The 17448-nt window shown below is 35.4% G+C and overlaps 1 protein-coding gene across 2 annotated transcripts in view; it reads left to right on the forward strand.

Moving 5' to 3' along the window:
- Brf (Brf RNA polymerase III subunit) overlaps window positions 1–17448 on the forward strand; it is a 330203-nt gene that overhangs the window by 261477 nt on the left and 51278 nt on the right. For both annotated transcript variants that reach the window (XM_090386884.1, XM_090386885.1), the window contains 2 exons: window positions 7403–7464; window positions 13587–13668. In XM_090386884.1, the coding sequence (XP_090243010.1) occupies window positions 7403–7464; window positions 13587–13668 (144 nt within the window). The remainder of the gene's footprint in view (window positions 1–7402; window positions 7465–13586; window positions 13669–17448) is intronic.

Raw genomic sequence — 17448 nt, forward strand, 5'->3', positions numbered from 1 at the left:
TGTGCCATGTTATTTGTTATTGATTGCTTATCTTTTTTACTGTTTTAAATTTTAACGCCCACCCACAAATGTCAGTGAACAGAAATGTCAACTAGTTAGTTTGTACATATTAATTAAGCTATGCACGTAAGCATAAATTTATTTTGCTAACCTGTGGAAAATATTCTTCCGATTTTCACATATCATTTAATTTTTTAATTGATAACATAATAAAGTCTAAATTTATACTTTATACAGTATATCTTTACTTTTATAGCCTGTGGATAATATTCCTCCTATTTTTTTCGATAATTAGAATCGCTGTTTAATAGAATTAAACTTTAATTCACAGTGATCACGATGACTGGCACTTACTACATATTGTATAGTGAATGGTACTTTACTGTGGTGAGTCCATTGTAGCGTGATTTGATTGTACAGAAAATCAATCATAAAGCTGTATTTTTAACTATTTATGTGAAACTTCGCATAATTGTGGCAGCCGCTTAATCAGGCCAAAATACACTAGTTCCAATGTGTCCCAAATAACTGGAATCAAATGTACCAGCAAATGATTCAGCTTAGGCATTTGCTATTTTTGCCAGTGAGGATAGCTCCTGTCCTTTCCAGTTTAGTATTGAGACTGGGGACTGCACGTGCTTGAATTTTCCTCCAGATGAGTTTACTGTCTGTGTCCTTGCTAATAGTTGAAGAATTAACTAATCCAGGCATCTAGCTGAAGAAGCATCTACCACCTAGGTGGGTGGTAGATGACTCCCATCAACTGGTACAATACCACCACTTTGCTTATTGGAGGCTTGAAGTGGTGGAACCCATGTTTAGTCTCTAGAGCTAACTTCCGGTCAACCCTTCCCTATCTCTTCCATCATGCAGTATGATTGGTGACTTTTGAGGTTATGATGAACATCGTGGCGAGATCCAATATACCTTACATTTCGAGGGTACAGCTCTAAAACGGTGTTCGCATGCCGGCCGCTAGTCAGTACACCGGACCGAACCTATTGGTAACTCTCTAGGAGGCTTCCAGATCAGCTAGTGTATAATCTTGCTACCTCTACTCTGCCAGATAGTGACTGGAGGCAGTCCAAGTAGTGTGTATGTGGGAAGCATTGTTGAGGCCACGTTATGTCAAGGATCTGGGTATATTCTTACCATGTGTACGCCATATCCAAAAATTTCATTACTTCATACAGGATGTCTCATCCACTTTTTCTTACTATTGAATACACCATGAATTGTCAAACTAATAGAGCAAGCTTATCTGCGAAAAGATCTAAACCTCCCAAGCACTTCCTAATTCATTTCACAAATATACATGGTCTCAATTCTAATCTCAACGATGTCCATTTCCACTTGCAGTCTGCCAAACCCCATGTACTTTTTCTGACAGAATCTCAGTTATCGGTTGATTCAACTACTGCTCATCTCAGATGCCCAAATTATTCACTGTATGACTCCTTTTGCCTCGAAGGTGGTACTTGTGCATATGTCCATTCTGATATTCCCTGTCAGAGACTTGGCAATTTGGAATCTCCTCTCTTTGATCTTCTCTGGCTTAAAATCTCTCTACCTCATTATGTCAAATTCATCTGTTGTCTCTACCGTTCTCCCAACTCCAGTAATCACTTGGAGCTCTTTGACTTCCTCTCTTTGCAACTTGACTTTCTCCAGTCCAACTTTCCTAACAGTGAGGCAATTTTCCTTGGTGATTTTAATGTTCACAACTCCAGCTGGCTTCCATTTTCTAGTCACACCGACCCAGCTGGTCGAGATGCGGAGGCTTTTGCAATTACTAATGACCTTACACAGATTGTTCATTTACCTACAAGAATACGACAATCCTAATCATACAGCCAACATGCTTGATCTTTTTCTCACAAACAACCCTTCTAAGTACACAGTCGAAGTGAGAGGTCCTTTAGGCACTTCAGATCACAACTTGGTGATTGTCTCTTCTCCAATGGAGCCTTTATCTCATGGCTATTCCCAACCTCGTGTTGTTTGGCATTACAAGAATGCAAAATGCGATGACCTGCGAGATTTCTTTTCTTCTTTTGCTTGTTCGGATTACTGTTTCAAAACTTCTGATGTCAATGTTTGCTCAGATCGTGTCAGTGAAATTATTCTTGCAGGAATGGAATCCTTTATCCCATACTCCACTTTAAAATCTCATCCTTTATCTAAACCTTGGTTTTCCAATAAATGTGCTAAGGCTGTTCAAGAGAAGAATGTTGCATATTGTAATTGGTTTGTTTCTGATTCTTCAGTTTCATTTTCTGCCTACGCCACAGCTCGCAACAAACAATTGTAAAGAAGTTATTAATCAGTCCAAACTAGAGTTTGAACAGGCTAAGAGTAGAAAACTTGGGCAAAATGGGGAAATGTTGCAGCCATAGCCTATTGGCTGCAAATTTTGCCCATCTCTGTTTCCACCTCTGTCCAAACCAGATGGTTCTGTTGTCACTTCAGCCAAGGATAAAGCTGACCTGCTAGCATCCCATTTTAGTTCCAACTCATGTATTAATGATCTTGGTAAAACACCTCCCACCATTCCCAACATGCTCCATTCAATGCCTCCTGTGGTCTTCCATCAAAAGGATGTCAGAAGAATTTTGACGAATCTCGATGCTAAGAAAGCTTCAGGTCCCGATGGTATTTCTCCACTTGTTCTCAAAACCTGTGCTCCTGAGCTTATTCCTATTCTTTACTGCCTTTTTTTCACTTTCTTATTCCAAAGGTGTTTTTCCTTCTGCTTGGAAATTTGGTCATATCCAGCCAGTTCCTAAAAAGGGTGACAAATCCCTCCCATCCAATTATCGTCCCATTACAATTACTTCTACTCTTTCTAAAGTAATGGAGAAATCAATTAACCGCCAACTCTTAAACTACCTAGAAACCTTCCATCTGATCAACGATTGCCAGTATGGATTCCGTCAGTGTCGATCCACTGGTGATATTCTGGTTTGTGTTACCCATTTATGTACTAATTCAATGGAAAGGTTCGATGAAACACAAGTACAGGCATACCTCGGTTAACGTTACCTCTGATAACGAAGCTTCGATATAACGAAGTCGGCAATTTCAAGCCCCATTTAACATAAAAAAAAAATATTCCAGTTTAATCACCTGAAATCTAAACAAACTGAAGAAATTACGGAAACCTTTGGGGCTTCTCGTGGTTGGTTCGAGAAATTTGCCGACCGGGCTAGCCGAGTGGGTAAAGTACCTGCCCGGCAACCCAAAGGTCGCGGGTTCGATTCCCGCCTCGGGCTTGGATCAAAGTACTGCAAAAACCTTGGGAGGTGCAATATGGCCACAGAAGCCGATGCGCCAACAACTACCAAATCAAAAAAAAAAAAAAAAAATCGAGAAATTTAAAAAACGGGCCAGGATTCATAATGTAAAATTAACAGGAGAAGCTGCAAATAAGTTTCCAGAAAAACTAAAGGAAATAATTGAACGTGAAAATTTTCCAAATTTGGTGTTCAATCTTGACGAAAGCGGTTTGTTCTGGAAACGGCTACCAACAAAACGCTTCATTTCTATTGAAGAAAAATCAGCTGCTGGGTTCAAAGCAGCCAAAGACCGTTTAACGTTACTCTTTGGATCAAATGCCTCTGGCGATTATAAATTAAAATTGTTATTAGTTTACCATTCAGAAAATCCGAGGGCGTTAAAAGGTAACATAAAAATGAATTTACCTGTAATATGGAAAGCAAATAGAAAAGCGTGGGTTACCAAGGAGTTATTTACTGATCGGTTTGTTAACCACTTTTGTCCTGAAGTAAAACGGTATTGTCAAAAAAAACAAATTTGAAGAAAAAGCTCTTTTGTTGTTAGACAATGCTCCAAGACATCCTACTGATCTTAACACGTTGGACACATGCATTCCTGTCAAAGTTGTGTTTCTTCCAGCAAACACAACTTCCCTGATTCAACCATTGGATAAGGGAGTAATAGCATCATTTAAAGCTTATTATCTGCGTCGAACATTAAGCAGTTTAACTGAACTAAAGGTTAAAGAGGAAATGACAGTTAAAACTTTTTGGAAAAACTACACCATTTAAAACGTAATTGAAAACATTGATAGTTCTTGGAAAGAAGTCACTAAGAAATGATTAAATGGAGGCGTACAACTTCTGGCGCAAAATATGGCCAGAAGTTGTACTAGAAGAAGAAAATAACATCCAAGAATTTAGAAATGAAGTTATCCAGATGGCTCAATCAATAGGTTTCGAAAATGTCGATGAAGAGGATGTTAGAAATTTATTGAATGCAGAAGATGGTTTTTCAGTGGAAGATTTAGAAAACATTGTTAGCAACGAAGACAAAGATAATGAAGACGAAGTTAAAGAAGTTCCTGCCGAAAAAGGGTTAACAACCAAAGATTTAAAAAGGTGCTTAAATGACATTGAAAACGTTTTAAATTTTTTTTAGTGAAAATGATCCTGATTTAGGAAGAAGTGTTATTGTTAAGCGATCAGTGTTAAATGCAATAACTCCGTATAGGCAATTGTTAAATTAAAGAGAAAAAGAGCATAAACAATCAACTTTAGACTCATATTTTAAAATGTGATTTCACTTTGTATGTAAGTTGACTGTTTATTTAATAAAACTTTTCTTTGTTCGAAAAAAAAGCTTTTCATTTTCTTTACGTAGGAACGTATCCCTATTCTGGCCATAGTATTTGTACCTCTGAAAACGAAGTTTCGCTTAACGAAGTAATTTCGTGGAACGCATCCTATTCGTTATTCGAGGTATGCCTGTAGTTGCTCTTGACATCTCAAAGGCTTTTGATCGTGTTTGGCATAAAGGTCTTCTAAACAAGCTTCCATCTTATGGTTTGCCAACTGTTTTTAGTAATTGGTTATCCAGTTTTGTCTCTGATCGCTCACTGAGGGTGATGGTAGATGGCTCTCTGTCTTCTAACTTCTCCACTAATGCCGGTGTCCCCCAAGGTTCAGTTCTTTCCCCCACTCTTTTCCTCTTGTATATTAATGACCTTCTTCCATTGACTGGAAATTCTATCCATAGTTTTGCCAATGACAGCACATTGCATTCCACTTTCCATTTTGAGAAACCTTGTCCTGCTCAATCAGCTTCAACCTCTCGAAAATCTGTTACCAATTCTTTAAATGCCGATCTTCAGGTAATTCTCCAGTGGGACAATGAAAACTTAGTTGATTTCAACCCTTCTAAAACTCAGTCTTGTCTTATATCTCGGAAAAAGGATTCTTCTGCTCCTATGCTTTTCTTTAGTGACACTCCGATTTCTAGACAAAATGATATATCTCTTTTGGGGATTACCCAGACTTCTAATCTCTCTTGGCACAAGCACATTACAAATATTGCTTCCTCTGCATCTAAAAAACTTGGTTTTCTCTTTCGCTCTCGGCGTTACTTTTCTTCCAAACAGCTGCTCACTCTGTATAAATCGCAAATCCACCCTGCCATGGAATATTGTTCCCACATCTGGGGTGGTGTCCCCAAAACCTCTCTCAGGCTTCTTGATTCCATTCAGAGGGCAGTTAGGTTAATTAATGATTCATCTTTAACAGAGTCCCTCCACTCACTGTCTCATAGACGTACTGTTTCTGCTGCATGCCTCTTCTACAGATACTTCCATGGGCACTGTTCTTCTGTATTGGCTTCTGTAATTCCTGCTCTCTCTTTCAAAACAGTCCGAACACGTGCCGCCAACATCCATTTACTGTCCAACTTCAAACTCACAGAACCAACTTTTTATCTTCCTCATTTATTCATTCAACTGCCGTTTCTGGAACAACCTTCCTTCATACTGTATTTCCTGAAAATTACAGTCTACAGAAGTTCAAGTCCAATGTCAACAAATATCTTCTTTCGTGTTCTCAACCTCCAACCCAAGCACGGTACTAAGTACTATAGGTTCTAATACCTCTCGTGTTTGGGGTTCACATAAAAAAAATAATAAAAAATAAAAAGCAGTTTTGCGAGCTCTGAATGTTGAAAGAAGAAAGTTTCTTTGAATTGAAATCAAATGGGCTTGTGCAATTTTCTTAGTTGCAATTTTAAACCAAACACCTGCAGAAAATATAATCTGAAGGATGAAAACAACTTTGTGTAGTAATTTAAGCATTTTAAAATGGTCCTCGGAGAAGACCATTTTAAAATGCTTACATTACTAACACAAAGGAGAAGAGCAATATAGTTCTTGACTTTTTGATAAATGTAAGTTGATCATCAATAGTAATTCTAAGGTGTCTACTGGCAGAAATCAGAGAAGAATAATATTATTGAATTTAACAGTTGGGCACCTAATAGGAGAAGAATCCTTTAAATACCATCATTTAGATTTTTTAGGTGATACTTTTAATTTTTTTGCAGAGGTCCAATTGAAAAGGTCTTGTAGAAATAAAATTGCAAGTGTTTGTTTGCAAGAAGAGAAAGTTATTGGCATAAGCTATTAATATAGTGTCGTTAAAATCTCTTAAGAACCACTTGTTGGGGACAGTATTCCATGTGAGTGGCCCAAGGAGTATGTCCAACAAGCCCTATCCAACTTTGGGAATCATCAAGACTATGGTATCCAATTACTACCTATACAGGCACCTGCAAACACTCCCATTCCTAGATGCATATGCAGTTGGAAAAATCAGCCATGTAGCACCCCTTCAGTTGTGAAACTGTCTCCCCCCCCCAACAGAATATAGATCATCCTGTGACTACAATGGTAGGAAATTATTCATCCCTTTCTTCACCTTGTGAGTGAAATGTATGAGACTAGGGGACATCTGTCATTGATGGTTCAATAGATTGGTTAAAACATGATAGTAAGAGAGACAGGTATGTCAGGGAAGTTATGCAAGTGCTATGAAAAAAGTTTGAAGAAGATCCAGAAAGTTGCAGACAACAAAGAAAGCTCTCCTGCCATAACACATCAAACACTTCTTCAAAGGCTATAATATGAACAAAACGTTTTATGGTTACTTTGCGAAATTGATTGGCGGAGATAATAAATGCATTTTTATACCCTCTACAAGGAGAGAATCCATACTGCCTACTGGATGAAATGTCACAGTCTTGAAAAAGAAGTATGATTCTTTCTAGCAATTTATCTAAACAAACAAGAAAATGAATGGGTCTCTAAGATTTTCAAGAGTAAACAACTCATTAAAGAGATTTTAAATATGAGAAAATTTAATAAGAATGCCACTTTTGCAATAAGCTTTGTTTATTGAGCAACTTAGTTGTTAGATATCCTTTGAGAAAAAGAGATCAGGTTATATTTAGAATATTATAATTTCTAGGTTTAAACAAATATAATTTTTTAAAACTTTTATTTTATGTTTTAGTGGTTGCAGAATTCAATAATACGAAGTTTTATTTGTGCTATTTTTTTGAAATTTGAATGTGCTAACTCTAGGTGAAGAGGAAACAGGAGGTGACTTAGATTTAACAGGCTTGGATGATGAAGAACTGGATACAGTAAGTTGTCCTTTTTTTTCTTTTTTTTTTATATAAGGTACTTTTAAATATTAACACATGCATACCTTCATATCTTTATTTGTACCCCCCAGAAAAAAAAAACTTAGTATGCTACACATATGGAAAGTAATTTACAATTACATATGATTATAACACTTAAAACCAAATTTTATGAAATGCCCAATAAGCAAATAATTTTTATCTTTCAAAGCAAATTATTAGTTTATTGGGTATTTCATAAAATTCTTACAGAAGTTCCAGTTAACTAGAAAGGACTTTTAATGGTATTTCAATTTCACTATTATATTCATTTTTGAGTATTGATATTAGCATTGGCATTAAGGAAGCCAGGGACTTCTTCTGCACTGGCCAAAGAAAAATACTATGTTATGGATTTTCCTTTTCCTATATAAGGTGCCCATCCAGTAGGCCTTTGAATTTTTTAAAAGCTCTTGGCCTTAATCAGCTACCCATTTAAAATCCTTTAACTGTCATTTAATACCATGAAAAATTCACCTTCATTCGTTTTACTATCCTCTTTCTTGGAGCCTTATTAACATCAATATAAGATCCCCCTCTAAGATACAGTAAACCCTTGCTAATCCGGATCAAAATATGGAAAATTCTGTTCACAGTTGAGTGCTTTGAAAGACAAGTGGAATTTAGGAAGGCAGATGAGTATCTCTCACTGTGTGCTGATTGACTACACAGAGAGGGATGGAACATACATCACATTCTCTTGCATGTTGTTCAGTAGCATTGTTGACTCGGAGTCAGATGGATGTTATTGCTTATATCACTTCATTTGCTTACAATTTTATACTTATATACATATGTACATAAGTTAACATATTTTATATAATTATGGGTTCTAAAAAAATAAAAAGTGAAATAAAAAGAAAACACTTTACTTTAACTATTATTAATGAGCTCAAAGTGATAGAACAACTTGAAAATGGTGTTCCTGGAAAAACAAAAAATTGCTGAAGAATTTTGTATTGGCCAACAGACTGTGTCAGATACTAAAAAACAAAAATAATCTATAAAGACATTTCCTTTAAAATTCTATGTGGGGAGTGATAAAATTGGTGTATCAAACAGACAGACAGACATTAAAAAAGCCAAAAGAAGTGTTGCTGGAAGAAGCCATATTTAAGTGGTATACCCAGCAACGATCAAGTGGCTAGTGCCACATGATAAACGTATAAAAAGACAAAAGACAATACATTTATCCATCTATCAATGGATAAATGTATTGTCTTTTTATAGTTTTAAAAAAAAGGCTCTACAGTGATATTTTTTAATTTATTTTCATCAGCACTACCTATATCATTAATTTTTTTTTAATTTATTTGTTTTTTTAAATTTTTTTGTCTTTTAAGGCTATCTTTTTCTTCACTAATCTGGATTATTGCTTAATTGAGATAACCTCCCCCCCCCCAATTACTCCAGATTAGCGAGGGTTTACTGTATCTAGTTACCAAGGTCTATAGCCTGCATATTTGAAGTCTGTCCTCCCATGGCCATTCACGTGGTGCAATGTCCATCTTTAGACCTTTTCAAGAACTATATCTTTTCAGATGCAAACTCATATTTGCCTTATACAGTAAAATTATAATCTCCCTATCTCTACAAGCAATTTAGAGATGGGGGATTATATATTTGTGCCCAATCTATAAATCATTGACAGGGCACACCAAGGGTTCTTGCAACCTGTCTGCATTTCACAGGGAAGTTTGTGTCTACCTGTGATGTAACCCCTTCCCCCAAAATACCTTTCTTCCTGTACTGTTTTTAATTCAACTGCTCCAAGTTATTCTGGTGTTGTCATTTCCCCAAGTATAAAACACTGGATAATGAACAATTAAATTTTTGTAGAATTTACCCATACAAAATGTACGTAGTGCAGGAATTGCATGGTGACAATATCAACAGTCTTTTTTGTGAGTAGCTTTGACAACATAGGAACAGCAGAACTCTCTGAAGGCAAGTATTTTTTTCAGCAATGAAGCATGCTTTCCTCACAATGGTACAGCTATCTGGCACAATAATTTCATGTACTGGTTGAACAAGTATCCTCTTGTAGTTCTTGGTGCTTACCATCAATTTAACCCCTGAATAAACATATACCTGTATCATTGCCACGGGTACCTGTGTAACAGGGTTTGTTTTCCTGAATAACTGCTTAGCAGGAGAACATTACTATTAACTCCTGAAGATCATGTTGCAACCTTACTTAGACCAGGTGGCCTTCATGTGACATTGTAATTTTACTCCAGCTTCATCATACTGGAAAGAAAATCAAGCCTTTGGCCTAACTGTACCAGTAGCTCTCTGGCTGGGGAATCAGTCAAATGGGATCTGGCTTACAGCACCATATTTGCATCTGAACAACAAGATAGGCCTCAGTTTTAATGCTTTCTGTAGTGATTGTATAGTACTTGATATGCCAAGAGGGCAGTACCATAACAGCTCCTCATAGTCAGACCAGCACTTTCAATGAGCTGAATATCATCATATCCTATGCACTCAGTATAGGAGTAATTGTAAGTGCTAAGATATGAATAACAATCACATCGCAGCCTATATATTTTTTGATATATTGAGCTGGGATTGGCAAGTTTGGTGTCATTAAACACATAAGATATAGTTTATTATCCAAGCAAAAGCATATTCAGTATGTGACCCCTGTGAATCCAAACCATTTTCAAACATTATTATTACTATTATTATTAGCCATATGGTACAAAGAAGCCTGAGGCTTATGCTGCACCAGCCAAAAAAAATTTCTGAGTTACCCTGAGAGATTCAGAAGTAGAAAGGAATCACCAAGAAAATAGAAGAATGACAATATCATTGAAAGAAGAGAACTATGATTGCAGCCAATGCTTCTTAAGAGATACCCTCCACAGCAGCTGTGATTTCACCTTTTTCATTTCTTCAGTGGTATAGTGATTATTCATGCAGACATTGTTCTTCAGGAGTCCCCAAAGGAAATAATCACAGAGATTCAGATCTGGTAAGTATAGTGGCTAAGACCATCCAGTTCTATTTCATCCAGGATATTGATTAGAAGTGGTCCTATCATTAAAGTGTTCCTTCAGGAAATGATTAACCACATTTGCCATATGTGGTGGTTCATCTTCTTGTTGAAAAAAATCCTTCTGAACTTTTTCTGCAACCAGATCTCACTTTTAAACTCATGCTGCACTGTAAGGAAAATTCAAGTCTGGTGAAATTATTCCACATAAAAATCATACTGCTCAATAGTGTAGTCCACATTATATAATTTTTCTGCTGAGATACATCATCTTTTCTTGTACCTTTTTTCTTAATGACCCCATACATATCTCATCCAGAGTATGGTCCATTCACTTGAAGTTCAAAATTGGACATGAAAATATCTGCTGAGAGTGGGAAGAAAACTTGTCCAGGAATGTGATATAAGCACTACACAGTTGAATCTATATATCTGCTTCTTTAGACAATTGGGTACAACTATAAAATATCTAAGAAGATAAGGTTTTACTGAGAGAAGGGATTGCATTGGGGGGAATGTTTCCAGTATTCCCTTGATTGTATCTGTATTGACTTGAATTTAAAGATTAGCTCACTAGAATTATTTGTGGAACCTGGAATAGGAGGCATGAGAAATGAAAGGATCTTTAACAGCCAGATAACTGACAGGTGACCAACCCAAGTGGATATCTATTGATAAATGGCTTTTCCATCTTAAGGATGGATCTTCATCTAGAAGAGTGAGAGAGTCTTGTAATTCAGACTTTCCCATCCCTGTCATTTGTACTAGTATAAAAGCTCACAAAAAAGGTTTCTGATGGAAAATATCATCTGGACCATTCCTCATCTGGCTAACTGGCTCTACCAGACAGCCAGCTGAGGAATGGTCTAGATTATATTTTCTAATCTAATTTTTTTCTAATTTCCTAATCTAAAATATTCCCATTTTCTGATGCCACCTCTTTTCATTTAAATTTTGAGATAATCATTATAGATTTTTTTAAACTTTTACCAAAAAGCAGGAAGTTATAGATTTAATAGAACTGTTTAGTAATCAACTTATTTCACATTCCTGAATAAGTATTTTTTTCCAAATATCTGGTCTGGGCATGAGAAATCCCTTGTTATCACATCTATCAATTATTATCACATATGAGTTTGAATTTAAAGCCATCCTTAATACCACCCATAACCCAAACTTGGAAAAAGATATGAGGTGTGATCAAAATGTTTAGGGATTGAACTAATATTTGGGAAATGATTAATCGGAATACCAGCTATTCAGATGTATTTCCTTCAAAGTAGTTTCCTTGATAGTATATATTTTGATGCTTGGGACAGAAAAAAAAAAAAAAAAAAACATGGAGAGTTAAATCCAGTGAGTATGACAGATGAAGGACCATGGTGATAGAATGTTTCACAAGAAATTCTTGAATGGAAAATGCTGATTCACTGTTTAATTATGTGGGACAAATTCATAATGAACAATGTTCCATTAGTCAAAAAATGTGATAATCGTAATCTTCACATTTGGTCAAGATCGCCTTGCTTTATTGAGCCTTGGAGAAAATGGAGGCATCCATTCAGAGGACTGGGCTCTTTGTTTCCGGGTCATAGCCATACACCCATGACTCAACAGTAGCACATTGACAAAATCCTGACATGCAAGAACTTGCTACTCTCTCTGATCATCATCAAGGATGCAAGACACAAACTTGGTTGAAACATGTTACATTCCCAAATCTTGTTTAAAATTGATTGTTATGTCCCATAATAGGTAACAATTTAAGCATCAGTCACTCTGGTCAGATTATGAATGTGAGCAATTGAAGCATCTGTGAATTTGTAAGTTTAAGGGTGACCAGAGCAAGGATTATCTTTGATGGACAGGTACTCCTTTAAACTTTGCAAACCTCGAAAAGTCTTTGAACAATGCATAACATCTTCTCCAAAAGCTAGTTTTAGCATTTTGTGGGTTTCTGTTACAGTTTTACCTAACTTGAAAACAAAATTGGATGTAAATTGACCACTCAGTAAAATCACCCATTCTAAAATATGAAGAAACACATAAAAGACCCTCTATTCAGTTTTTAAATATTAATATGTTCTTATTTTGATTTAGTTGCCCAACATTATAGTGAAAATATTGTCAAAAATCAAATAAGAATATTTTTAAAAATAATTGAAAAATAATCATAAAAAACTAGTTTTTCATCTTCTAATATCTATTTATGTATCACTTGATTCAATTTCATCAACTTCTGGATTTGAATTCCAGAGAATTCCATTTATAAGTCAAAATCTGACAACAGTAGTCAAAGCCAAGATCTTCTCTTCTGATTTGAAAAGCTATTTTACCATCTGTTATAAACTTTATGTTTATAATTACTTGGAAACACTGGTAAAAGATGGTGACACTTACTGGAAGATTTCAAGACAATTCATACATTATTTGAAACATACATAAAACAGCCTTGAAAAATGTTGAGCTTCGGAAAAGGATAAAGCAACAGCTGGCGACAAAAACAACACACAAACAGTGTCCATAGCATGTGTAAAAGTATTTTATTCAAATCTTAACCATTATATATGCTTGACTGTGCTGTTCCATCTCTTCAGTTGGGCTAACGTTTTGCCATCCTTCATTCTAAAAACCCTTCTGATGAAGATGAGGGAATATTCATTAGAAATATTTGAGAATTGATTATAATCTATTCATTTTGACATTTGAATGGATATAACATGTAAAAATAATCAAATTCAGCAAGACAGCTGAATTTTTTCTGCTGCCTAGTTTCTACCTACAGTCTTCTAGCTTCAAAAAGATGTTTATTGACTCAAACTTTCCCATATGTTATTCATTATTCATCATTAATTGTACATTAGAAGTTCACAAAATACAGAATTGTTTCACATTCTGCACCTTGTAGTGGTCATTTGTATTGCTTCTTAACATTTGTTCTTAGGGAAACACTATTTATTTTAATTTATTTGTCATTGGTTGTGATAAATAATATATACAATGAAAGCTGTAAATGACATGTTATGACATGTCTTTAAAAATAAAATTTATAGATTTCATTATAAACATTCAACTTTTTTAGTACATAATGACAGAAGAAGAAGCTCTTATTAAAGAAGGAGTGTGGTTGCAAATTAATGCTGATTACTTACAAAAAATGAAAGGTAAGACATTTAATTAATTCTTAATTAACATATCATATAGGGTGGCAAGTAAAGTCCGTGTCCTGGAGAAAATCTTGGGAATAAACTCATCACTCCTGTGGCTGTAAGCATGATGGCTGTATATTGGAAAATGCTATTCAATAAGCTAGATTGCTATATTTCTGGTGGTATAACCTTGTAAGTTAGGGGTGGGCATTAATTCTGTAACTATAATAGATAGATCATAGTTACAGAATTAATAGTTAGTTGAAATATAAAAAGTTAGTTCAAAAGTTGTTTAGAGTGGCAGATTCAGAAGAGAGTAATAGCAGCAATAATCCCCCACCACTGAGTCTGAGTAAATTGGAACAAATGTCATTTGTTTCATAATCCCCCACCACTGAGTCTGAGTAAATTGGAACAAATGTCATTTGTTTCACAATATTAAGCTGTTTATGGCAAACATTTGTATTGTATATATTGTATATAAAGGCTGGTTAAAAATTCAAGATAAATTTCCAAGCTTGTTTTTTTCAATTATTAGCAATCGCATGCCTATAATCATTATATTGCCCCCCCCCCCCACAAACACACCAGGAAATCAGGTTCTGGATCTGCTTCATGTTGGCTATTGTTATTTTTTGGTGATTTAATGGTGTAAGGGTTGCAATGGCCATATTTATTGCAAGAAGTTAAAAAAAAAAAAAAAATAGTTCAAAAAAAAAAAAAAAAAAAGAAATAGTTCAAAAAAAAAAAAGTGGCACAAACGCACTTTGGCAAACAGTGAATCACACTTGGTGACTCGGAGGGGAGTTTCTTCGGGATTATATGAAATCTAGCAGATGTAGTAGAGGTGTACATACTACACTCCCACTGCACCTGCAAGATTTGAGGAATTGATACATAGCTCATGTGGCATCCCATTCTTTCAGTTTTTCATAAACTGATAAACGTCTGTTAGTTCTAATTGTTATTCTAAGTATGTTGGAGGTATGTGAACATTATTCTGTCATTAGTCCACACTTGTACTAACAGTGCTAACATTTAGACAAGCAGTCAGGAATAGTATAAGTTTGTCCTATGAACATGGTTCATTTGCCTTTCCCCAGCCTTTGAGTTCTCATATGCATGGCTGTGAATGGTCCTGTTGTAGTACTAGTGACTTCGGATTTCTTCAGTTACTGATTTGTTATGTTAGCTTTCAAGATATGCCATCAGAGGTACTGCTGTCTATTCCAACGGTCATTACTTCTACACCTGTAGCATCATGATTCCTGAAATTTCACAGTGGATAGGAACATTACTTACAGTAGCTATGTGACTTGCTACAAAAAAAAAAAAAAAACTTTTTTTTTTTTTTTTTACAAGAATATGATGGTGCCATTTTTTCAAAGTAATCTCTGTCCTCCTATACAGCATGATCCCAGACATGCAGAAGTGCTTAATATAATCAATAGCCTGGTTTCCTTAAAGTGTATCCTCAGAATCTAGTTTATTCTAGCTATTAGTAGGTCTTATGTTGTCCAAAAACATTAGCCACTGAGTGGCTAATGGCACCACTGATTCCTTTTCCAGAAATAAGTGGTGCTATGCAACATTTAGTGTTTGGCTGGCAGAAGGACATGAGACAGAATGATGCTGTCATAGCCATACTCAATAATCAATATTACTTTTAAATTTCCTTGGTTTTTTTGCCTGAATTTTTGTGGATGGACAACTAAGGTTGTGCTATTCATTGAACTAGCATTTGAATTCTAGCTCCTAAGAAAGATTCCTATCAATTTTGTCCTACAGAACTTCAATTTTTAACTAGAGTGCTACTCTTTCTTTGTAAAAATAGCTTAGACCACCTGAAAATTTAGACTTATACATCCAGAAAAAGAATTTTCCAATTCATGTACTCTTGCTGTACAATTGTCCTGTCTCATTTGATATTTAGCCTACACCATATTATGATTCCTGTTTGTGAGCATGTGTACATGGTATAATTGCGTTTTTTTTTTTTTTTTTTTTTTTTCTAATAACTCTCGTGTGTACATGTGTCTCCCAAAATTCAACAATTTTTTTTTTAAATAACGTTTTGGGTTACAATAAAATCTTAATAATTCAAAGACAATCATGCCCAGAAAATAAAGATTCAACATATACAGCAACCTTACAAACAAGTTTTTTTTTTTTTTTTTTTTTGTGGGGGGAGGTTGCCATGATGATTGAGTTATGCCATACATAGCATTAGCTAACACAGTATACCAATTTAGTTACTATGAATGCACTATGTTGTGTATGAGTTAGCAGTAGTGAGCATGCTTATCAAAAATCCAGCCAAAAGTGGATTTGTTCTGTTATCAGATTTTTAAACACTAGTAATGTTCTGTCTGCCAGCAGCTGGTAGAGACATATGGAGAAAAACATTATAAAAAACCAGAACATAGTAAAGTGATGTCATGCATTCGATGAAGGGAGTACTGGTATCCACAATAAAAACAGGGTTGGAAGATCATCCATTATTGATGAAAGAATTCTGGAGGACAGGAGGCAAACAATTTCCAAACTTCATAATAGCTTCCCAATATCTCTAAGTATTACTTCATGAAATTGTGAAACAACACCTGAACTGCCACAAATTGTGTGTCAGATGGGATACTGAAAAAAATGTTAACCAACGCTCACAAAGCAAAATGAGTGGCAAGCACATCTGTAGCATTATACATAGGAATGTGGCCCTTTGTTAGTAAACAAAAATCATTACAGTAGCAGCATACAGACTCACCTTGAGCAGAAAAATTCAAACAAATAATTCTGGTGAGAAAACGCAAAGTTAATGTTTTCTGAGACAGAAAGTAGATGCTTTGTTGGTTGAATTTATACTGCAAGATACAACCATAAATGCCAACTGTGAAACTTTACAGAAACTTTAGTGAACTGTTTAGAACAAAAGACATGGTTTACTCTCTTAGGGCAATTAGCATTAGTAGAGGCATTTGATGCAAGAAAGCAAGCTTATGCAGCATCAGCCAAAAAAAAAAAAAAAAAAAAACCACTTCCACTTCACCCCTCTGTTCGTTCAAAATACCTGTCCAGCTGAGCCTTAAACTTATTTAGGCTATCAACCTCCACTACAAGGGATGGAAGTCTGTTCCACCAACCAACCACCCGCTGGCTAAAGGCAAATTTCCGCACGTCTATCCTACATCTGTCTTTCCTCAATTTGAATTTATGCCCTCTCAGGTGATTATTCTGAGCGAGAGGAAGAATCCCATCAGCATTGAGCATGCTCAAACCATTCAAGGCTTTATACACCTCTATCAGATCACCTCACTGGTGCCTAGTCTCCAGACACTGTAATTTGCAAAACTTAAGCCTTTCTTCAATTTGTTTATTACACAATAATGCATGACAACAATCTGCTACAAGGATGCAAAAACTGTTAATGCATTTGTGCTGGGAAATCTTCAATCAACCATTGTACTTAGTAATTACCACCTCTTTTTTGCATTTGAAAAAACACAACACATGGCTGAAAAATGTTTGATGATAATGAAGTGAAAATTAAAATCACTAATTAGTTAAAAGGTGAGGCAGTAGACTTTATGACCAGGAGATACAAAAACTGGTTACTAAGTGTGACAAGTGCTTGAAAATTACATAATTTGTTTAGGGTAATAGCCTCAGGTTACGAAGAAGTTAACTAACGGATAGGTTTGTGCTATAGAATCATGTTTATACATAGCCAACTACTAAGTAGTTACAAAATTAGCATCATATTGTAATCAAGTAATCATATTGTAATATGATTGTAAT

Source organism: Mastigoproctus giganteus, chromosome 12, assembly GCF_048544385.1.
Source record: "Mastigoproctus giganteus isolate SK-2022 chromosome 12, ASM4854438v1, whole genome shotgun sequence".
In the NCBI taxonomy this organism is placed as follows: domain Eukaryota; kingdom Metazoa; phylum Arthropoda; class Arachnida; order Uropygi; family Thelyphonidae; genus Mastigoproctus; species Mastigoproctus giganteus.